Here is a 25,933-nt window from a genome sequence, read left to right as displayed (position 1 = left end):
TGTATTTATAAAAATAATATTTTTTATTGTCTATTTAACAGTGTATTATGTATATTTACAAAAAGATTGATGGAATAAATAAAAAAAACAAAACATTATTATCTAAAAACTTCATTAATATGTATGTTCCGTTCAGTTTACTTTCGAATTTATAATAATTCTCAGAACAACTGCCTAACAACTAGGCTTTTTCCCAAGAGGTGCACTTCTTAAGAATTTACTTAACCTAAAAAAAAAAAATAATATCAGATTGTCCCTGACGTAATTAATCCGCACACAATGTTGACCTTTTGGCTTTCAGTTATGCACGGAATGCTTTCATTCATAAATACTTTTGTTTTTGTTTTTGCTTTTCGCCATTGTTTTTATTTTTCGCCATTGTTTTTGTTTTTGTCTTCGCCATTGTTTTTGTTTTTGTTCAGCTGTGTTAAGCTTTTGTTGCTTAAGTAATCGGGCAATGCTGCCCGTTTTTGTTGTTTGTTTACATACAAACAACAAACAACAAACACAACAACAATGAGCTTTTGCGAACTTTAAGGAGAGAAAATGCGTGCGAGCGACAAACAAGGCAACTGGGAGAGTAGGAGAAGAAAATTGGAGCAAGAATGAGCATTCAATTTTCACGAAAGTAGAAATTTCTATTGATTAAGATTTCAATTTTATTGTGCGCGCGGCCGCTCATGTGATAGAAAGGCAAGATTTGAATGCGGGCATTTGTGCAACAATAAAATAAAAAATTCAAAAAACAAAAATAATAAAAAGTGGAAGAAAAAATTTATATAAAAAAAATAAATAAAATAACAATGAACAATAAAATTTAGTACATAAAAATACAATAAATTAAAATGTAATTGTGAAATTTGACACTTGATTGTTATCAATGGTCAGTGGGTTAAATGATTAAAGAATTATTATAATAAATTCAAATAAAATAATTGATAATTTTTTTTTGAAATTGTCAAAAAATCAGATTTTTGTATAAATATTTTCTTTTCTCAAACAAAAAACCAAAAAAACCAAAAAAAACAAAAAATACTGCATTATGGCATTTGCCAAGCAAAACAAAAGTAAAATAAAATGTTTACTTAAACACAAACGAATATGCGAATAAAAATAAAAATAAAACTAAATAAATAAATAAAACTATATTTATAATAGATTTAACATTTGTTAATAAACAAAACAAAACACACAAATTATAAAAGTAAATATTTAAATGAAATATCTAAAATGATGTAAATTAGATAAAAAAAAGAGTTTTTCCGAAATCTCCGAAAAGTGCTATAAAAATGTTTTTTTTTATTTATTTATTTAATAATAGAAAAAATATTCCTGCTAATGAGTGGCACAAAGAAGCCACTTTTCGATTTAGAATCAAAAATAGTGCAAACAATCGAAATTATTTACATAGCAACTGAACTGATGTTGCAATATAAAAATCGATAAAATTTTGATGGCTTAACATTACCCCAACCCTTACATAACTTTCTTCCGCTTCCGTTTTGACTTCAATCGTAGACTGTTTGCCTTTCACGCCAACCAAGCAGCTCATGCCCATGCCCCTGCCAATGCCTCTGCCAGTGCCTGTGCTTCTGTCTGTGCTTGTGCCTGGCTTTGTTGCCAAACGCTTTCGACTGGTTCAGTGCAATGCGATTTGGACGACGATTTTGGCGACTTTATCGCCTTTAGTGGCTTTAGTGACTTTGTTTGTTTGTTGCTTGGTGCATTGCAACATTATTGGGTGAAACTGAAACTGAAATTGAAATTTCTACCAACGTCGGTATGTTGCCCATATATTTAAGACCCGATTTGTTATATATTTTTTGTGTTGTTTTTGTTTTATTCGTTTGAAATATACGAGCGCAACTGGCACGTCATTGAGCGCAAAAATAGCTACGCAAGTTGCATATTAATTTTTTAATTTAAAAAAAAAGTTTCTTTAAATTACTCATTTTTTAACACAAAAATAGTTAAAATTATATTTATGTGGTTGTAATAAGAAATTACACAGATTTTAAGTGAGAACATAAATTATAGTCAACCGACCTTCAGGTATTTGGGGCACGTAGGATGTGGATGCAATGTAGTCATGAGAAGAACTTTGGTACACTTTTCTAGTGCAAAAGTCTAGCATGCATTTATATAGTGTGGTAGTATGTTACCATTAGAAGGAAGGATTATATTGATTTTGTCAGAAAATAAAGTTATTCCACTAAACAGACTTTCCAAGGACGAGTTAATAATATGGGTTACAAGCAGACCAGTTGCGACAATTCAAGAGGGTGTGTTTATTAGCAGTTAATTTTAATAACTTCAAACAAAAATTGTATCTTATTAAACGATTATGATGTTTTAGAAATGAGTATAGATTTATTTAAAAGTAAGATGGATTCGAATAACAAAGAGAAGACAAGGACAAAAATTTATTAAATTTATAAAAATTTGGCTAAAAATTCAACGCTGTTTCGAGTATTGCCAAGTACTCATCAGCAGTGGTCTAGGAAATGTCAGGCGTGTATAAATTTGGTCTATAGATTTATTTCGGAAAGGTTCTTCAGTATTTTAAAACCTTTCCACTGTCCTCAGTCCGTTTTTTCATTTTAAATGCTCATGTCGCATTAAAAATGAAAATACATACATGTATATGAATACAGTCTTTGAATTTATTGCGGGAGAGTTTATAACTCCTCAAGCTCCCTTTTTCTCCTAGTTACGAGCCCATTTACAATAATAGCAAATTGATAGATTCACTATAAAGTGAAAACTCGTCAAAATTTTCATTATTTAAATAATTTAGAATTATATTAATTAAACGGTTAAACCTGTTCAACTATTTATATTAAAAATATTCACCGATTTAAAGTTATTGAAGAAATAAAGTATCTTTAATAAGTATTTTATGTACTGATTTAAGGGTGTTGAAGAAATAGTGTCATTAAAATATATTAGCAAGAAGAATATCATTTATAAGGAAGTTAATAAATCTTATCTAATCCTTATCTAATTCTTTTAAATTTAATTCTATGAAAAAAATAAATAAATTTACAAAATGAATAAATCTGTTATGAGATTTCGATTGCAGATATTCACTGACTTAAGTTATAAGAAATATAGTGTCACTAATATGTATTAGAAATTATAGCATCCTTTACCAAAAATTCTAGAAATTTTCAAAATCCTTAAGCGAAATCATGAAATTAGTAATTTGCTGTTGAATATAAATCAGTGATATTCACTGACTTGATTATTAGTGAAATAAAATATTAGTAATATATATTAACAAGAACAACATCCGTTACCAGAAAGTGACATAATCCTTTCATTTCTTATATATCTTAAACAATTTTAAACGTATTTCTTCTAACTATTATATCCTACTATGTGGTTACACACAGAAGAGAAAACAGAAAGTGTCACTCTTTCACTCTATCTTGCATTATAGAGTTTCATTATATTGCAATATGCACCATATTGTATTATAGATTTTTCCTTCCCTAAATTGTCTGTCCAGTATCACGGAGTCAGGAATTGAAGATATTAACTGTCGCTTGACTAAATTATAAAATGGTTATTCAGTCCAAAATAATTCCCTTGCAACAGCTACGGAAGCTCTAGGGTTGTGTTATCACAATAACTCAAAGAACAGTATTAAACTACAGAAAAGATATAGCGTTTTAACAGTATAAAGTAAGATATCTTAAAAAGTTTGGTGGTTTTCGGGTTATTAATATCAGCAACTGACCCGCGAAACGTGGTACACTATGCCAATTAATTGAATTAGAGCAATTCATTAGTCTGTATATAAAAACAAATTTATGAAAAATACTAATATGTTGGTGAATTATGATTGGAGACATAATCGAGCTCGACTAATGAAATACTAATACACCTATAATGTGCAAAACCAATAACAACAAGGGGATAGATTTTTTATGACGTATATTTTAAAAAAATGGTGTACAAAACTACCACTTCTCTTCAGCTTAAGCTAAACAATAATTTGTTTAATCAATAATCTTAAGAGCTAGGAGTTGAAGACAGCCCTTTACTACATAATAATAATTCTTGTTAATTCTATAACTAAATTCTTAACTAGAGAGAAAAATTCTAAATAATTTAGCAAATTAGTAGAATTGACAATCAAATTAATCGTGATTATTAAAAAAAAAATAAAATACTGGAATAGATTAATTTATTGAGAAATTTAGATTGAAGATATTCATTGATTTGAATATTGAAGAATAAAAATGTCAGTAACAAGTAATAGATCCATTTAATATAAGAATTATTTTAAAGGTACATTTTTATGTTTTATCTTTTTGTAGAAGAAAATCAGTATAACAGTAAAAAGGTTTATGTAGAAATTTTCTATAGAAATGTTGAAGTATAATGGCCCACTTATTCGTCATATCATTTTGTTCTTTTCGTCATATTTTCTTATTTTTTTTGTGTTTCTGATGCTATTAGCTCACACTTGATTTCTCAATTATATTTAGATTTTACTATACATATATATAGTAGTTATATGGACTTGAACATTAACTATCCTGACACTGTGTTCATTACTGTACTATTGTACATTTACTATATATAGTATATGAGCTAAGTTGAGTATTGACTACTTGTAAGAATAAAGTGAATGAGTTTATAATTGACATAAATAATATTTATAGAATTTAGAATTATCTAGCGGGACAATTCATATGCATCCATATGTTTAGAATTTTTATTCATTTTTTATACTAAAACTTTATTATATTTTCGCGTTGCGCCCCTAGTAATTGGCACTTTGACTCTTGTTTATTTTATTGTATACAATGTGTATAACTAAATTTAGCATTAGTTGCCTGTAGGAATGCGAAAAGAAGATTACCTTCGTAACTGATATAAATTCAATTTATTGGTTTTACTCATATGCAGTAATATAATATTATATATTATATATTCAGTATATAATATTTATTGAAGTAATTGGATTATTATATGATGTCGAACAAATAAAAATTTGATAGAAAATGTAAGGTTTCTTTTAGATTTTCAATCCTTGGTTCTACATATATATATCTGATAACATTTAATATAATGATAAATATTTTTCAATTATAAATATCATTTCTAATCCCTATTAAATTTTTGAACAAAAAAAATATTATTGAAACAATTGTTTTATAACAAATTATTTTTGTAATACATTATTCATTGTTTGATATTGGAGCAAGGCCAGAAATAATATTTCCACCTACTTTATAAAAAATTTTTTTTTGTTTGTTGGTTTTTATAAATATATAAAAAAGATTTTTAAAAATTAAATTGACAAAATTAATTCTATTTAAATTATTTTAAAGATTAATTTTAAAAAATTATGTATCTTTCTAATTTTAGTTGACATCAACCTTGAAACTACCAGTTGCAACTAAAATCGCTATATTAGATTATTTTCTGATTTAATTTTTTAAACTTGTTCCCGCATATCTAAACTTTATTATTTTAGTAGGAATAACAAAGTCTATTAGAGCAAAGCCTCTAAATATTCAACATTGAAAATATTGGTAATATTGTTTATTAAAATTACCCTTTTTTAATTCAATCATTTTTTAGCCATTTCTTTTCATATTTCTCTTTTCGATGCCGTTAGCTGGAACATTAACTAATGCTTCTTTTTACATTTATGTGTGAGCTAAGTTAACCATTGTTTGCATGCGTGAGTGTATTGAAGAGGTTTACTTCTGTTCTTATCCAAGTATAGTATATCTTGTTACCTTTCCTCTCTTGTTTTGGTTGCTGTAATATTCAGAGTTGAATATCGAGGCTCGAGGCCGATTATTTTGAATACACAGTGCTGACTTGTTTACACCTGCCAAAGGAAGTAGAACTTTGTTTTTTGAAAAATATGTTAGAAATTTGTTTAGATTATAAGGTTGACGACTAATATCGGTATTTAGCCTTTGGCGAAGTTTAAACTTAATAACTTGAAGTTGAAAGGAAGGATATAACACAAATGAGAACTGTTTGTACTTGATCTGGTGGGTTGTATATTAGCAAAGAGAATGCGTGAAAGTTTTAATTTTGAAACAAGTTTAATCTCTATTATGAGAAACGATAATAGTCGTGTCTTTAAAGTGTTTCTCTCCTTATAATTCTTTTACGTACAAGGATTTCTAGTTTGTGTTTTATGTTAGCTTTGGTGCTTTCTACAATGTTAATCAGACCTACTACCACAATTTTTGAAGTCTGTTTGAGAAATTTAAGTCTTGAAATCTATAAAGTTTTTATGTTGATTGCTTTTTCTTCAAACGTATGAGCTGCTTTAACCAGGCGTAATTTTTTCCTATACTCCTTCTAGCGTTTTCTTCAAATTGTTACTACAATTAACTACAGTAAATCTGTAATATATAATTATAATTTAAATCTGGATAATATACAAAAACTCACAAATAAGCATTACATATGCGCTGTCAAATTGTATATTAATTATATGGCTTAAGTGTCGAGTTGACTGTATGAAAATAAAATTAAATTCTCTGTTGGGAAAAAAACGAAATTACTTTCCGAGTAACCCCCAATAGCTTAAAAATGTAGTATACTTCCATTTAATGTGGTAGTAAATTGGTCTTATCTTCTTAAGAGTACGATTTATATTTATATATAAATATTTAGATGTATATACTATATATGTATTCGACACTATATAATTTATAGTGTTTCGTATTAGCTAATCTATTATATAAAATAAGGTTTCATATTAAAAGTTTATTTCACGAATTAATTAACCTCTACTAAAAATAAATACTATAAATTTGTTTGTAAATATGTATATATATATATATGTATATATATATATATATTCATGTATAAATAGAAATTCTGTAGAACTTAAAGTCTTGTTTTCAGAGGATGTTGTCAATTAAAGCTATAAACACTTACTGGAAACTATAGTATGTTAAATTTTTCACTCTAAATGTTCAATATATTATACTCATTCATACGTTCAACTATTTTCTAGAAACTATTGATTGTTGCTCCTTCCTTCTCCTTCCACTTTTTTAATGTTCCTAACTTATATTCAAACAAAACGGAAGTGACAGAATAAACGATTTAAATCGTGTATCAAATCATGATTTCATGTTTTATACAGAAGTTAACGATAAGAGACCAATAAACAATAGAGTATGGAATAAAAATGGGTGCACCTATTTTTTGCATGGCTGCGCGGTAAAAGCTCTGGTGACCCAGTTTAGAATAACAACTGCAATTACATAAAAATAATCACAGCAAAGTATAAAAGAACATTTAAATATATGTGAAAAGATTTTTTCAAACAAAAAATAAAAGAAAAATAAAATTAAAAAAATATATATATAAATAAAACAAAATTAGTTTCAGAAGAACGTACGTCTGTAACATATATTTTGTTATTTATGTTTTATTTTTTGTCAAAATTTTTAGTTTGTCGCTTTGAAGAAAATATCTGAATTGAGTTTCTGAAAGCGTCTCTAGAACCGAAATATGCACATCTGCAAATGCTTCGAATTCCCGTGCAGTTATTTTTGAACTTAAATGAGACTGAGTAAGACACATTGGCGCGCCGTCCGGCGGTACTTTTTAGTTTTTACAGCGATTGCACTGCTTCCACTAGCTTTAGTCTATTTGGTGAGAAGTGAACAGATTTACAAAATCAAAGGATATGAGGTAATTAATCATAAGATATTTTAAGGCCTAATCAATATTAGTCTTACAAAAAAAAAAAAAAATTACTAAATAAATAAATAAATATTTACAAATGATTTAAGCATTTCTTTCGTGCTAAAACTCTTTAAACTTATATTAATATTTTTTTTAACACATTTTTATTTATTTTTCTATATTATGTGTTACATATACGTATATTTTTAGCATTACATAAAATTTCAAAAAAAAAGAAAATTAATTTTATTTGATCTTATTTCAAATTTATATTTATTTAAAATAATTTTAACACTTTTCATAAAATTAGCATTTCACACCTCGTTTCCGAGGTGCTAATGAAGGCATTTGCTTGTTATCTCTGAATGAACATTAGAAGTTTACGCAACTTAAGTAAAAGATAAATGATTTAATGATTTATGAGTTGCTTTATAATGAACTAATGTTTAAGGCTTTCTGCATGAAGTCATTAAAAAAAATCAACAAAATCATTAATTTTATATTAGAAAATTTGCTTCATTTTCTTCTCCATACATTGACTTTAACGACCTAATAAATTTTACTCTTGATTTACTGCACTTAAGTTTTGTATCTCAACATTTCACTTTCAATCACTAGATTGATTTTTTTTTCAATTTATCGATACCATAAAGACATAAATACGTTAATTAAAAAATAAGATAAAATTGAATATTTCTAAAATTATCTCGACAGTTGTATAATTTTTTATTTATTTTTACTTCAAAGTAAATAATTAGATTTAAGAAAAATGTTTGACAAAATAATTTCGAAAACGAAAACTAATAGTAAATCTTCATATCATTGAAACGTTGGGATCGTACACTGCGACCTAAAAGATCTATTGTGCCCTTAGTCGGATTAGAGTGTTTCTCCAAATCCAACTACTTTAATGAAAGACAGTATAGTGCCTATTTTTCCTAGCCTTAGATCCTTATGATCCATGAAATACTCTCCTAGTAAACGTTGATAAAAGGAAAACTATAGATACTATTAATTTATAGCAACAAAATATTTGCCATAAATGCTTTATTTGCTTTATAAATGCTTTATTCCCCTTTAGATTACACTATGATACATTTTATTTATTCAGTGAACTACAAAATATTATTAAAAAAACTTTTTCACTATATTTCTCTGTCTCTTAATCTGTAGTTAAAGTATTCTAAAGTATTCTGTGTTAAATCTTATTTAAATATTTAATGAACCGCAAAAACACTGCCAATTTTCTGGTCCACTCCCCTCCCCTTTATTGACACAATCCTAGTAACGCTATTTTGCGAGTTATATACTTTTCGATCTTAAGTTAAGGTTTTAAAGTTTGTTTTGGTATGAGTTCTAATATATTTATCTATAATTAATAATGTTGAGGCTAGTTGAGTCAGTGCACCTGAGCACTTTTACTCTCTATTAATTGCGAGGTTTCTTATTCCAATTAAATTTGAAAATTCAATAAAAAATTTTTCCTGTGGTCGAATCAAATTATTTTTTACAACATGTGATTTGACATATTTCAGAATATTGTTCTCATTTGTAAGATACGATACTTCTAAACGAATACGTCAAAAACTATCATTTGCCTTGTAACAAAAACTTGTCCTTATTAGAGCTTAATTCCTAACCTGCGTTTTAAACCACCAATACTGCTGACCTAATTTTAGATCCGCAGGTGTCTCCAAGTAGAATTATTGGTAGTTGTATTAATCCGGTAATCTTACCTAGCTCCCCTAGCTAACTTTAATTTAGCAACCTAATGTTATTAGGAGTAGGTTATCTTTCCGTAGATAAAGATAACATGTAGAAATGTTGATACTTATATTACTATGCTTATCTTACCTAGCTTGTCATTAAAGTAAGGTAACTAATGTTTTACTTAATTTGTTCGGTTTGATGGCATTCACAGTTCATTCGAATGCTAACCTAATTGAGTCAGACTATATTTACCAACCAGGAAATAAGAAAAATATATAGCTTTTAATCTGCACTACTTGCAATTATCTCAGTTGTCAGGGAATAATGGTTGACATTGCATAGTATGTGATCTGGAGTCTCGGTTTTGTCTAGACACAATAGATATTCAAGGAAACATCCGGTAATTAGTTAGTAATTAAGTAAATTGAAATCATAGTGTTTCCACAATCAGGTTTATCCATACACTATTCCGTATTAGTTTCTTTTACCACGCACCTGATTAATATATGTGCACACATACTAATAAAATGTTATAACCTACATAAAAAAGTGACAAATACCAGTGCATTGTATCGATTTAGAGCCTAGGAACTTGCTGGAACTATGGTGTCAGTTGTAATTACAATTTTTGATTATTATGTTGTACTGTACCACATGTCGTTGCGTATTCTATTATGCCGAAAATTATTTTATGTATCTTATATGACAAAAAATCGTAATGACGCTTACCGCATCTTTATCTTATCTGTATGGTTACATCTCAAACGTACTATTCTACAACAATCTTTTATATTTGATAATTTAAAACCAATTAAATGATTATGTTGGTAATTATTATCAATATAATTATCATTATGATAATTATTATTATCAATATTATTAATATTATCATTACCATTATCATTATAATTATTATCATTATTATTATCAAATACCATATGTTTATACCATAACTATTTAAGCAATTGCGGTAATAAAGCACAGAGTATTCAAGTTATATGTGTACTATGTGCTTGTTCAGATTCAAGAAAAGGATTACGGAACGGTAACTCTTATCGCAGTTTGATATCAGGAACTTCTCAATAAAGGACATGCTGGGCTTCATTCATAAGATGAAACATCCTCTATATGACGAGAGTTATAGAATAATAGAATAATCTGTTAGTCACTCTAAATGGCTTGAAGATAAAATAAATATGTGGTTCATTCAAAATAAATAAATTTTAAAATAGTTTTTGAAGGACCATTTTTTCTTGAAGGATTAAGACATAGTGTTAAAAGTTTAGCGTAGTAACTTTCTCTTATTTCAGTTATATGAGCAAGACGAACAATTGAGAGAACTGGCACAATCCATTTCGTTTAGAAAGGCTGCTGCGCAAAACTTTTATATTAAATATTTAGCTAAAACTGGGTTCTATATATACTTTATTGTTGCATCATTGTTTTTTAATAGTAAAATGTACTATACCAAGTGTGCTTGTTGAATTTATTAAAAAGAATCTCGTAAATTGATATTATTATAGCTATCTTTGGTATCAAATTTTTTGTTGGTAAATCTCATATAAGGGGTTTAAAATGACTAAAACTATCTATATAAGCATCTTACTTAGATTAACAGAGAAAAAAAATTAAGTTAAATTCATTGTTTAATACAATATAATCGAATAAGCCTCAAACTACTTTCAAAAGGCAATAACCACTTCATTACTTAGAATTCTTGATATCTCTTTCTCTCTCTCTCTATTTTTCTATCTCTCTTATGATGGACACGTTACCAATGTTTGAGTTAAGCGCTTTTGGTTCTATATGAATACTAGTTAATAAATATTTATTCTCTAACTTTAATAAAAAATTTCTTTGTTGAAATTTTTTAATAAAATTTTTGTTTAGCACAGTAGATATCAGTAGATATCATAAGATGTATTGTTATTCCTTATAATGATCTAATATATTACGACTTCAGTGCAAATATATTGGCATGAACTTTGCTATCAATTAGTGCAAATCTGTTTTTGGTCTTGTTTATCTAACATATGTATAATATATATAAATATATTATTTCTTTAATTATACAGCATTCTTAAGAAAATGTGGTTATATCTTGAATTAGGTATGTTATTGCATTTATTGTTAATTATATTTTTACAATTAATAATGTTTTTTTTTCAATTTTATTTTAAAAAACACTTGTGCAACAATATTGACTTCAGTTTATATATATCTCTATTTAAGTTATATGACTACTTCATATTATATTTGCAGCGATAAGCAAACAGAATTGGGATCTTTGAACGATATCACAACTGTTTTCTGGGAATAATCATTTTATATAAACTTATTTGTTTATTTAATAAATATATTTTTAATAAAAATATGGTTTTTAATAAAGCTAATTTATTTAATTGCTTATTTATGTGTTATGAATATATTTAGAACGTAAACATAGACGTAGGCAAATACGAAATACAAATACAAAAAATGCCTATAGTAGTATAACAAACTGAATAAAAACCAAATATTTATTTTAATAATTTTAAAACGCATTATTCTCTGTGTCTGAAGAAGATACCCGGATATTGGATTACATATATTGAATCCCACATAAGGCCTAGAATGCAATGATTTTGTATAAATGTTTCTTCTATTTGTACTTTATATACTTTATTCCACGATAATTTTTCTTTTCTTTTCCCCCCATTTACGTTCTCTAAATTTCCTTCTTTTCTGAGCCATATTAATTTTTCTTTTTTTGCGTTCTTTTTTCATTGATCTTGTTTTCGATTTGTTTTTTGATCCTTCATTTCATAAATTTTTTCTCCATTCTTGGAGAATACTTGAGAACCTGTTTTCTGAGCCTTATTCGTTTCTTCGTTGCTTGCTTTCCTTTTTCATTTATCTTATATTTGGTACTTTTTTTCGCCATTTACTTCATTATTTTACTCTCCATTTTTGTTCTTAAACTCATTTTTTCTCTGAAAATTTTGTTTAAATTAATTTAAACGAAAATGTTTCAGTCCATTTACTAACTACAATAGAAACTGGAAAATATCCATAACCAGTAAGCTTTTGATAATTAAGCGGATAATGTGGTATTGGACCTCTACTTAAATTAATTCTGTGGACTTATAAGTTGTAGCGAAAAAAGTAATTTAATAATTTAGAGAGACAAACATGTAATTCGACTTACATATAAATTGATAATGAAGCACATCCGGTTCTGCTATATAATTCCATAATTTGGAGTGAATTTCTTTAAAAGGATGTCAGAGCATAAAAAAATAAAAATGGTGGTCCAAGTAAAACTATCCACTTATTTGCTCGTAATTCAATATTTTTTTTGTTTACTTTTGAGTAAAGTTTTCTTTTTGATTAAAAACTGAAAGTTCGATTAATCATATTTTTTATCCAAAAACTAAAAACTACAAACTAAAAATGGGTGAGTCAATATATTTAATATCAATTTGGCGTGAGGAATGTCATTATTTTGTGTAATAAATTTTATTTTCGAAGCCCGAGTACTTTATCCAACAATTTTCTCCTCCAGCAAATATTGATAAAACATTATAAATCAATATAATTGAAATTTGGCTATGGGCACTCGTGTTTATTTTCGAAATACAAAAGCCTTAAATAAACAAAAACTTACAGGCAATAAAAATCGAGTAGTTCAGCCACAGAAGCGCTTACTCACACCGCACAGTTGGCGTTTGGGTAAACAGTGCGTATACGTAACAATTTATTCCGAAGGATTTTATGTGGCCGCATACCCCATGCGGTCGTGGCAAGTGAGAAATTTGTATGAACGACGCTGCTTGATCAATGGCGGAAATTTACTTGAACTTGTACAGAAATGTAAACAATAATTTGGGCATTAAACAAGAATTTCGATAGATGAATACACATTCCACTACTCAGAGTTGAGTAGTTCTATGAAATATTTTACGTAATGCTTGAAAAGCAGAACACTTGGGACTTTAAAGCATTTTTGTATGCAAATCAACAAAATGTTTATTAATGTTAAATTTCGTAGTTCTCATGTTAAATTCGTAATAAAAAATGAGATGATTTCCATTTTTTTCAATCATTTTTGTTTATTTATGTGGAATGTGGAAGCACTTTCGATTTCATACCTAAAAATAATATCTGACAGATAATTCAGTATATAATAGATTTATTTATATATATTTAAGGCTTAATTAAATAGAGATATCAATTAAACGAAGGGTCAATGCCATTTAAGATACCATACTAGGATATTGAATATTATCTTGAGTGACTCTTGCCGTAGTTAGGTGATTAGGAGAGTGGTTCACGGTGCTACGAAGCTTGTTCTGAGAGCAGAGTTTTCCATCTTTATGGTTCACGCCTCTTAAAAATTCTGTGCACTATACACTTTAAACAGTCAAATGAAAACATCCTAAGTATAGCGTCAGACTGTAACAATTAAAGAAACATATTAGGTTACTTTTCATTCCAAGCAAAGTTGTGGCCTAGAATCTCTTCAGCTGCAGAGAGAACTCTGCTTCACTACTAAACCGCTTAATATCATAAAGTTATGTACACTTAATTTAAATATTGAGTAAATCATGCATGATACCAATCGGATCCCTTTGAAGTAAATAGCATCGTCATCGGGATCAACGAATTGCACCACCGATGGTATGGACATGGAATATGTAAAATATAAAGTCGTTCTCGGCAGCAGTGTTACAAAAGCAAAAGGCACAACCAGCTTTTAGTCACCTTTCCGATGGTGTTGTGATTTATTAAAATAACTGTGAAAACTGTGAAAACATAGTTGCACTTGTACAATTCAAACCTTAGAGAAAATACAGAATCGCCTAAAAATATTTATTATCAAGTGTTTGCGTTGTATTTTTAAAATACGCCAGTCTGAGAGAATTTTCCATAAAAACTTATGAAATGTGACAAACCAACTGTAAGCAATATAATATAATTAGCGATCTTATATGGTCGTTGGTTGATATCACTTTTGGAAAAGTGTGAAGCTGTATTGTTTAATATAGCTTACCCACAAGACAGCCGGTGACTAGGTTCACAAGAAAAACATCTTGTCACATTTATGACGATATGTTTATTTCTAGTATCTTTTCAGTCGATTCATCCTCCTTCCATCCTCTTCCTACCTCTTTTGTCTCTTCCCTCTATAAATTCCTCCCTCCTTCTCAATATGCCCATTTGCGCTATGACTGTTATAAATGGTAACTTGATAGATAGTGTCTTCTATATGGAAAGTATAGACAGCCTAATGTGAGACTTTAACACACAAAATAACCACCTCTTAAGAAAGATTCGAAAGAGTTCACAATAATGTCCTGGAGTACAAATGCGTGAAACTTCTTTTCAATAATTAAAGGTGAAAGGTGCGATAAGGAGGCTTAGTACTTAAAAGTCTATCTTTATATAAGCCACAAAACATGGGTGTGGTATAGGGTGAAGGAAAGTAGTGAGAAGTGAAAAAGACTTTTTCTTAATTCTATGATCAGGGTCGGGAACTGCGGTTAAAGCATGGAGGCTAACAGCATCTAAATTCTATTTAACTATCTATCTGTATTTATCTGTATCTATTTTTTTATATTGAACTATTTATCGACGGGATCATTAAAATATCGTTTTGATAAATCCTCTTTCTCATTTTACTAGATAGAGGTGTCAAATATTCAATGGGGTAACCACATATCTAGTCAGTATTGCTTATTTTCTAAAACAATTGTGTGTATTAAACAAATTACTTGCTTTATTAAAATGAAATATACACTAGTTTCTGGATCTAAAATATTTGTTTATCCTATCCAAAATTTATAGCTTGTCTTTAAAAATTTCTTTATAACTATACAATAGATCCACTTTCTGAAGATTATGTGACTTTGTCGTCATAAGATAGACTACCACTAACATTTATTTAAATACAGTCAAACTTCCAACTTATATAACTCGAATTTTCTATAACTAAAACCTAAACCAGTGCACCAAAGTTTTAGAGAGCAAATTACATACAATTCTGCTTCCATAACTCAAACTTCTATAACTCGAATTTTTCTATAACTCGAATAAAAATTGTGTTCCGTGACGACAGGAATATGAGAAAGTGCATTCTATAAGTTGAATTTTTGTTTTAACTATAAATGTATTTTGCTGTTAGGGGAAGTCCCTTTTTCCAAATCAAATGTTTAATTTTTTCTTTCTTATGTTGCTTCTTTGTGCAAATGCCAGTCGCTGGCAGCGTGGTTTAAAATAAATAAAATAACTTCCCATGTTATTCTTAACAATTATATTAAGCATGACAATGAAATTTGTATATCAAGCTTTCCTACAGATGACAATATTATTGAACACTATAGCTCTAAACTACTGGATCCAATTCCAAGCGCAACGGAAAGTGATGATGAGAAACTCTAAGTCGAATGATGAAATTCTCTAACTCGAAGCCTCTATAAGTCGAACCTTTTCTTTGCAAAATTGGACTTCGAGTTATGGAAGTTTGATTGTATTTATAGCAAACACTAAGAGTTAGTCAATCTGTTAAAACTCATAACATATAATAATAAAATATATGTACAATTTAATGAAATATACAAAGTCAGACATTTTTCACTTTTTACGGAAGTGCAACTCATTGGTATGCAATCTTAAATATCAGGTGGGGAATGTCTTTATAAAAACTGAATTTTTTTGGGTTATGCATCATTGTGCGAACTAGGAAATTATGGTTGTTTTAAAACATATTTTGTAGGCTTGTATTTTACTTCTAATTTCTTTTATTACTGTAAAGTAAGAAGTTAGTTACTGAAAACAAAATAAATGTATAGTTATGCTAACAATATGATTCTAGTCGATTATATCAGTATGAAGAATGATATATTCTGCTAATAGTCTACATTTGACCCAATAGTATCAAAATTATTAATATTTTTTTTTAATGTAATGCATTTACTTTTGTATTGTATTTGTTCATACATCAATTTATTTTTATCTCTGATATCACTTTATTTATAAATTTTGTTTTTTTTGTTGCATTTTAGTCAACTTCTTCTAGTTTATGTATTATTTATATAAGTAAATACTTCCGCAATTTGCATGGTGCTTAAGTAGTCAAACATTTTTGCATGAAAACACAAAGAACTCGGCTCAACTCAACTCAACTCAGCACACCCCTTGAAATGTTAATGATTTATTTATATGTATATTTTCCATTTCCATTTCCATTTCCAATTTCATTTTCTATTTTCACTTGACCTTAGCATTTGTGCCGTTTACTTTTAATGAGAAAAACGTTTCACTTTTTTTCGTAGTTGTTTTTGTTTTGGTTTGTTTTCATTGGTTTGTTTTCTACACACAATAAATAACAACAATCGTGGTGACATCGCATCATATAAATAAAGAAACACGTAATTCATTAGATTTGTAGTCTAGACCGGCACACGCCAATTATCAAGCTATGATAGTCATATAGTCATAGTTGCTGCAATCACACACAAGTTTAAACGTGAGGATGGCGTACTCTCGTCTTACAGCTTTAGATAAGTTTTTAATTTTCACGGTCATGCAATTAAATACCATTTAACAAACTCAAAAAAAAAAAAAAAAATAAACAAAAAAAAATTGTATATAAGACAACAAATTTGCAAGAAGACACATTTTGCTTATCAATTCTCAATCGGCACAACACAAAAATCAAATATCAAAAAATCACTCATACGTCCCGTGTTACACTTTGCTGCTTGATTGCGAAAGCTTCAAAACTTAGTAATTGTAAAGAAAAATTTTTAATGAAAATGAAAATGAAAAGATGAAAATAAAAAGCAAAAAAATACTGAATATACTTTTAGGCTTCAAAGTTCAACGATCACTTTTCCGATCACAGTTTTCGTTATCCTGTTATGTTACTTGGCAAGAATAAGGATCTAACAGTAGCGGCAACTGGGAATTCTAGAAAAAGATTTTCAAAACATGAGAAAGTAAATATACACTGTGAACCAAAAAAAAAAAAAACACACAAAATGTTTTCCACACAAATTTTTATCAGTTTTTTTAATTGATAATTTCTATATCCATTTTTTATAAGAAAATTTGCACTGCATCCGTTGAATTACAAAAACAAAGAAGAACACAAAATTATTAAAATAATTAAAGCCAAGAATTTAAATTTTTAATTTAAACTTTGACTTTGCTTTAATAAATAAATTAATTCCGAGAGGCCAGCTAGGCAACCACTTAGTTTATTTATAATTTTAAGTAGTCAACCCAAGCACTGTTAATTAACATTTTTTAAAAATTTCATTATTATTTAATGTCTGTGTTCTCATCATTTTCTTCTTCTTCTTCTTTCTTGTGTATTTTTCTATAAAGTATATTAATGAGACTAGATTACCGCTCATACCGGAAGAAGCCGTACAGACACTATCACAAAGTGATATGCTTATGGTGGAAAAGCGCATGGAACGCCGGCGGAAATTAATGCAAGAGAAATGTGCAGATTATGGTTTGGATGCCATCGGTAAGTATTAAAATGGCTAATGTTCTGTGGCATATTTAAGATATTTACTAATATTATTTTTTATGAAGAAGAGAAGAGCTTAAATACAATACAAATTAATGTATTACATAAATTCTTTAAAGAGGTTTTTTTGAATAGTAGTGAACTACAACAACAAAAATTCATTTTATATTATTTTAATTAATTGAATTTTTGGCTGACTTCTTTTTGAGACTGCAAGTACCAGCAATCGAACTCCGGTCCTACCAAATGTGAAGCTCAGAATCAGCGCACCTTAACCAACTAACCTAAAAAAACTGTTATTTTGCTATCAAAGTTTTATTAACAAATTTACTTGATATGTTTATATTAGAACGATTCTTTAGATAAATTCTTTAAGAAAAATTATTTGGATCCTTTTTAAAATACATGGAGTATAACGTATAAGCATAATTTTCTGCATTTGAAAGATTGTTAAGTTGAATATTGCCGAATATTTACCTACTGCTGCGCTCCTTTCCTGGTGGAGCATAGGGCCTCAAAATTTTCCCTTAATCTTACTCTGTTGCTTGCTTCTCTCGTAATATGGTTCCTAGAGTACTGCACGTTTTTAAACTCCTGGTCCACGTTTTTTTGCCACATCTTAGCTGGGGTCGGCGACTACCTTGTAGATTCCAGCGTAGAGCTTGCTTTATTATGCAGGATGTTGCTTTCCTAAGCGTATTGCCAATACACTTCCATATTGATTTTCTCGTAGACTTCCTTGCTCTTCTGCTGATATTCTTGATAGAATTATCCAAGAGAGTTTTTTACTCGGTATGGGGTGAAATATGATGTCTTCATAATTATTGCAGTCACTTAAGTCACCATTATTAAATTTCTTTACTAAGATACCCTTGTTTCATATCTTCGATATGGTTTCATTATCCCAAACAGATTATATTATTGAAAGCCAAATATCTGACGCTAGTTCTGGGCTTATTTTTAAGTATTACCAGTTTTCAGGGCTTTAGTTGCTGCTGTCACTTCTCGCTTAGTTGAAGCACCTGTGCTGATGCGTGTATAATGTTTCTTTTAATTTTCTTTTTTGACTAAGACTGGTACCAACCACTTCAAATTCATCCCTAACGAAAATGTTTTAGACTACACACACACACAAAGCCTTGTATTTCTTGTTCTCATTAAAGTTAGAGTTTTTTAAGTAGTTATGGTTACAGTCTGCCTCCGGAATCATTTACATCTTTATTCATATATAATTTTTAAAAAATTTCTAGTGAATTTTCTAATAGCGCTGTTGCTCTTATTGACCATACACTTTGTTTCTAAAGAAAAGTAATACCAAAAATATATAAAGTCATAATATTATACATATCTATACATATCTCTGAATAGCTGAAACCTTATCTTCTTGTTGTTGCTATTTCTTTTATCTTCTTAAGGTATGTGTGCTAGTATTATAGCAATTGTTTTTGATTAGTCAACATTTCTGTTTATTAAAAGATCTAAATGTTAAGAGGAGAGATATTTATTTTTTATTTTTGCTACCCACTCAACTGCTGTGAAGTTAAAATAATGAGTGAAGACGAACTATTTACAAAATTATTTACATTGAAGTTGCTGGCAGGTTATCTGAGGGGTCATTATAACCAGAGTTGTCTTCTTAACTAGATGAATCTATCTAAAAAGATAAAGTTGTAGTCTCTGCTTAGAGGTAGACTTGACCTTTAATCACGTTCCCTGTTGTTTTAATCTGTACAAAGAGGACACTTTTAAATCGAGAGTTCCCATTGTCGTGCTAAATTATAATCTTCTGAATAGTTAACATTTTGCTTTAATTCGTCACGGTCAAAATAGGTTAATTATATGCGTCCTCACTTCGCCCATTTCAATCCAATTTTAATTTCGATCGTTTGATTGTTGATGGTGATACGTATTTCTTCGCAGTGATAAATCTGTGCAATTAATCTATCTTGTTTCACATAAGAGATTCAAAGAAATATATAAAAGTTTTTAAGCGATTGTTCTAATATCAACAGCGATTCAACGTTTGAAGAGTTTTCCTATGCCTAAGGTTTCAAGTAATATTATCCAAATGCAAGCAGCGAAAAAGCCCCATCTTCAGAAAACTTTTGGTTTTTCATTTAATTATTATCTAAGACCATTTGTTGTTGTGAAGACTGACTATCACGTCGGAATAGAATATGATATATTAAATATCTTAAATTAATAAATTCTATTTACTCTTTTATTATTCTTTTTATTATTCTTTTATTATTTTTCTATTATATTATATATATTATATTCTATTATATTATATATATTATATTCTATTATATTATATATATTATATTCCATTATATTCTACATACTTGTGTATTTGTACAAAACTAATCCCAAAATGTTTTGTTCATTTTGAAACCTTCTTTCTTATTGCAGGTAATGACTCTTGGCATAAACCCAATCCTTGGGAATTTTTAGTTAATAGAAAATATCATATTATATGGTAAATATCATTTAAAACGAAAAATCTAATTTTTTTAACATTATTTTTGTATATTGTAGGTGTAATGTATTTAAGGCTGCTTCCTCTTCATGGATGTTTAATTTTAATGTTTTAGCCGGTTACTCGCCAGACTTTTTACATAAAACCAAAGAAATACTACTGAATTTGGCTAGGGAACGATATCCAAGAGTCTCATTGGAACAGGTAAATTTAAATCGCATAATATACCATATTGTTATCGGTGAAGGAGGTTAACAATTAATTAAGGAAATTAGACGTAGAAATATTCTCTTAGTCCACATAAGGTCACAGTAGTTCTTTCTGTCGCAGCTGTAGTTTCTTCAAACTTAGACACAGTTATAAAATTCACATAATACCACTTCACCAAATAAACTCTATTCACACTGATCGATTTGTAAGTATCACGAACACACACTCAATTTTGGCACAATCTTGGATATTTGAAGGATATTTCTGATGTTAAGTACCCGTGAGAGCTTTCAATCTTATACTCAGAATTTTTAAGACTACAGTAACACAACCAATTGGTTCTTAACTGAGTTTTATCTAATGATTACCTTGAGCAGATGGAGCTGTTCTGTCTTGAGTTAATCGAGGACAGTCAAATAGTAACTGACTTTTTTGCTGTGTGACTACACTGAAGTTCTAAACCATCTTTTTATAAATATATGTTAATTACCATTTTAGTTGTTCACGTTCATAACAAAGGAAGTTTTGTATTTTATAAAAATTAAAATATTTATTTGTCAAAAAGTCACAAAATTTCTTGTATACTTCATATATCGTTTTTAATCTAAACACCCCGTCCGAAAATGTGTATGGAATGCGACAGACTTTATCAGCTCAAATACCATTGCATGCTGTGCAGAAATCTTCTTCGTGACTGTACACGGCATATCGATTGTGAGGCTGTCTTTTGCAGGAATTGCTTCCTTGCATTGATCAAATGTCCTATTTGTGGTAACCGTATCCGAACCAGCCATTTATACTCCGATCCAGTATTCGATGCAGTTATTGCTCGCGAAAAGCAAAGAGTGTTCTGTATCTGCCCAAGTAGATTACGTCAGATCGAGAAAGCCAAGCAGTGGAATTCGGAACAGTTATTCGCAAGGCTTTTAGCCGAAATGCAAAGGGAGAAAGAATTAGCGCAGCTGAGGTGCCAAGTCTGGTACTGTTTACGCCGTTATGCCTCTTATTACTTAATTCCCATGGTTAGCTCAACTTTGGTGTTGTGCGGCATTTATTACTTTTTTAATTAGATTGTTTAGTGAAATTATATATTATATATTAAACAAACGATGAGTTGAAGAGTAAATCGCAAAAGTTAAGTTGGATAATCAATGCAGTAGAAAAATGGAAGAAGATAGTAGAATCTGTGTGTTTCATTAAATAATTTAGTATTTTTTATCGGAATTCAGTTATTTTTTTTGTATTAGTTTATTTAGTTCATTTAAAGAATAAACTTTTTTTCGTAAAAATTTTTTATAGTTTTTTTGTTATCACTAAGGGTCAATCTTATAAGGTCCCATTAATCTCTTCTTTTAAGCAAGCTGTTATTAAAAGTTTTAAGATACAATATTTATACAATTTAAACCGATAAAATCATAGCATCGTCTGCATTTACGAGTAAACTATAACTTTTTAAGATATATATCTTCTTTTGATCGTCTGATTTAGACAGCACGTACTAACACATATATGGTTTAGTGAGATATTAATCAGATAGTTTCCACATATGTGCTTTTTTTTGATGGCATCGTCAGTTTGTTGAAATTCTTTCGTCTTTGAAGATATGTTCCTATTTTCAGAACAGTTAGGTACCTAGCCAATACGCTGGTTAGATCACTCGGATCGAACCCATTTCATGTTAGATACCTTCATTGTTCTTATGGTACCTTCAGTACAGTGAAGATCCTACCTAGTATGCTAGTTAGTTCCCTTTCTTCGATTTCTTTTCATTTTAGACACTAACCAAATCTAGCACTCTATAACGCTTGAAAATGTGAATTGAGAATCCGCTTATTGTTTATGTGTTTAAGTGTTTAATGAGTACTGTTATATACAGGGTGAGAGAAATATGATTACCAGCACACTTCAAAAAACGATTTAACACACTATGATACTTAATCTTATTATATTTTTATCTAATGTAAAATTTTTTTTTAGATTTTATCAAATCTTTCACGTAACAATGAACCCATTTTTAAGTGAGTCATTTTGATTTGGATGTTATTTTAAAAATAGTTTGAAAATGGAATTTTGAGCCATTCTTTGAGCCATTAATCATTTCTTGAATATTGTTGCATATATTAAAAAGATTTCATTAACTTTTCTTATGATTGTATCTTTTCAGCTACGAGAAGCACAAAATGGCTCAATCACTTTCATAATCGCTCGCCATCCTTTCGAGCGGCTCTTGAGCGCTTATCGAGATAAATTTGTATTCGCCATTCCGCATTCTTTTCATGATAAACTGGGCCGCAAAATAGTGAGAGCTTACAGAAAAAAGGTACGTAAATAGTTTTATCTATAAGATACAATCTTTTTATATAAAACTTACTTGTTTGTGGTTTCAGTAAATTACTGTATAAAAATAAATTAAAAGTTTTTGTGAGATAGAAATGAAATAATTTGCATTGCTTGTCCGGCTGCATAGAAGTATCATGTTTCATACAAAACAGTGTGAAAATTAATTTGATTGGTTATATTAAATAATCATTAAAAATGAATTTAATTTTTAAGTAATTTCATTTCAAATAACTACAATAAGTCATCTATTACAAGCATATTAAATATAGTTAATACAGTTCATTTAATACAGTGACGTCATATATTAATATTAAGAATTTTGCAAAAACTTGTAGGCACGCAATCCTCAGATATATATAAACTAGAGATGTGCTACTAATAATTATTTGTTGGTATATAACTAGGGATCACAGAATCTTACTTTTTGTTACCTTTATTAAAGCATGTTGACAGATATTATAGTTATTTGTTTTATGATAATTTTTATTTGATTTCTCTTCTGATCGTTCTTCTCCGTATAACTTAAATTGGTGCCCGTTTTCTCATCCTCTAAGTAAATCCATTCAAATACTAAGCATATAATCATACCCGTTATCTTAATTGATATAATTTGTTAAGATCTTTATTCTATTGATCGTTCTTTTTTGACTATGACTACTAATATGACTATTAGTCGTTCCCGGTTTCTCATTCTCTTAGTGTTTGTATTCAAATGTCACGTCTATATTATAATAATCCATATCATTTTATTCATTAGTTTAAAGTTTTTCCTTTGTTCCACTCAAGTGCAATGTATGAAGTCATATTTATTTCCTGCTCCAACCAACTGCCCTTCTTATTGTGTATCCTAATCAAAAGTATGATCATCTAATAGATCACTCAGTCAGATTACTCAGTTCATTTCTGTGCAATTGTAGTTCACAAACACTCATTGTTAATGAAAATTTTCCTCACTATACACCGCGAATCTGACGTAGATACCTGTGGATGATTACTGAATATTGTACCTGGCCTTAGTTATACAAAGTGTATTTCAGAGCCATATAATATAGAACTAAACTCATCTCATCACCACCCAAAACAAAATCAAATCATTATTAAGATTATGTTATGATGTTAAGATTTGTAGCACATAGCATATGTCCAGACTATTGTGGAATATAATAACATAACATAACATATATATGCAATGGTGACCCCATAAGGAACACTTATACTTTTATAAATAAATAAGCAAACCAAAACAGAATAATGATATGGATAAGAGCTTAAATTAGAAAAGAGATTGTCGTGCTTTTAACTATAGCTCCACCTTAGATTAAAGTGGTGGGACTTTCAACTTCCAAAATAAGCGAAGTAATGAAAAATTTTAGTCGAAATACAGAACGTATCGAATTAGGAATGTTTGCACCTGAAGACGATAATTTTGAAGATTATCTATAATTATTTTGAATATTTAATAGACTCTTATAAATGAATGTTTTATATTGTCTAAGTTTAGCTATTATAAACCAGCTTTTATTACTATAGTGCAATACTAAAACTACCCTTTCATTACACAAAAGAAACTTAAATTCCGACATAGATTGGTATGTGTTTTCATTAGTGTACATTATGGGAACCCATGTCAGTACGTTGACAACACTATTGCATTTGCAGTTAAGTAAAGTAAAATTGTTAAAAACTTTGCCTCAACTATGTAATGATGTGGTGGATATATATATGTATATATGTAATGATGTGTCAAAATAAACTCAAATATTATCTGAAAGATAGAACAATAAAATTTTATAGGAGCAGTAGTGTTGTCAGAGGCGTGGAGTAGCGTTATCCCTTCACAATAAAATCTACAGATAATACACTGTAAAAAAGATTTGTGTGAATAACTTTCCTCCTCACTTGGTACCATTATGTTAGATAAGAGACTTAGCCGGCATAAAGTGAATACTTGCTAATCTATATCTTCATTTTTCAAACGGAAGTACTTCCGTTTAGCATGTGTTTTAAAAAATAATATAAAAAAACCACATGTATTCTATATATAGCATTTTTTATATTTTTTTTGATTAATTACATTAAATTAATTTACATTTTTTTTCTATTTTTAGCAAAAAAATGTTCATATCGGGCCTAAACACCCTACATTCCCTGAATTTGTGCGTTGGTTCCTGGATCAAGTTAGATATGGCAACTTTATAGATATGCATTTTGTATCTACGACAAAATTTTGCACGCCTTGTTTAATAAATTTTGATATTATTTTAAAATTCGAATCGCTAGAGCAGGATCAATTATATCTTATCGAAAAGACTGGTTTAAAACGTGTTATAGCGCCAGAATGGCGAAATATGGGTAAAGGTAAAAATACACTTGAACTACTAAAAACATTCTACTCTCAATTAACTAGAAAGGAATTGGAAGGACTATATTCATACTACAAGTAAGCATAGATCGAATAATAATTTTGAACTCATCACCATTTAATCTTTGAACTTCCACTTTTAGGTATGATTTCGAATTATATGGATATGATGTGAACGAATATTTTAAAATGTTGATTGAGGAAGAAGGTGTAGCCGATGATTTAGCCACAATATCAGCATAAAGGATAGAGCTTCTGCAACATAACGAAACATCCATAGAGACATTAGAAACAATATCAATTCGCTTCTGATTCACTTTTTTATGGAAAATCAAAATGAAAATTCAATGAAAGTCCTTTGGCATAAAGCAACTTCCGTTTCCATGTGACAACGAAATATTTGCAAAGATTTAGCATAAAATTTTATAGTTTATTGAAGGCATATTTTTTAAGCAAATTCGAATTTAGCGCTTTTATTAAAATATTTATATAAGTATAGAGAAAAAATAAATTATTGAAAAAAGACATATACATAACGTGTACAATAATTTAGAGTGTATGAAATTAGTTTAGTATTAAGCCAGCAAATAAAAAATAATTAAATTAATACAAGACAAGCAAATTTAAA

At 28.9% G+C, this 25,933-nt stretch overlaps 1 protein-coding gene across 3 annotated transcripts; it reads left to right on the top strand.

Moving 5' to 3' along the window:
• Window positions 1-793: 793 nt before the first annotated feature.
• Window positions 794-25,933, top strand: LOC119671168 (carbohydrate sulfotransferase 9). Of its 3 annotated transcripts, none has more exons than XM_038081706.1 (9): window positions 794-883; window positions 7,447-7,689; window positions 17,244-17,372; window positions 17,764-17,911; window positions 20,327-20,393; window positions 20,453-20,597; window positions 22,768-22,923; window positions 25,052-25,383; window positions 25,449-25,933. In XM_038081706.1, exons 2-9 carry the CDS (start codon window positions 7,558-7,560, stop codon window positions 25,546-25,548), a joined length of 1,209 nt encoding a protein of 402 aa, XP_037937634.1. In that variant the 5' UTR covers window positions 794-883; window positions 7,447-7,557; the 3' UTR covers window positions 25,549-25,933. The 3 variants fall into 3 exon arrangements, with proteins under 3 accessions (XP_037937634.1, XP_037937652.1, XP_037937644.1); XM_038081716.1 differs by lacking the exon at window positions 794-883 and adding an exon at window positions 7,369-7,389; XM_038081724.1 differs by lacking the exon at window positions 17,244-17,372 and having other exon boundaries at window positions 25,449-25,932.

This window comes from Teleopsis dalmanni, chromosome 1, assembly GCF_002237135.1.
Source record: "Teleopsis dalmanni isolate 2A chromosome 1, ASM223713v2, whole genome shotgun sequence".
Taxonomy (NCBI): domain Eukaryota; kingdom Metazoa; phylum Arthropoda; class Insecta; order Diptera; family Diopsidae; genus Teleopsis; species Teleopsis dalmanni.
Note: the sequence above shows the minus strand (reverse complement) of the source record. Positions and strands in the feature narration are given on the sequence as shown.

What these genes read in the sequence shown, in the direction of transcription:
- LOC119671168 (XM_038081706.1), top strand. Translation starts at nt 7,558, where the DNA reads ATGAGACTGAGTAAGACACATTGGCGCGCCGTCCGGCGGTACTTTTTA. An exon ending in ACAAAATCAAAGGATATGAG is followed by an intron (nt 7,690 to 17,243) that starts GTAATTAATCAT and finishes ATATACTTTTAG; the next exon opens with GCTTCAAAGTTCAACGATCA. An exon ending in TGAGAGCTTACAGAAAAAAG is followed by an intron (nt 22,924 to 25,051) that starts GTACGTAAATAG and finishes TTCTATTTTTAG; the next exon opens with CAAAAAAATGTTCATATCGG.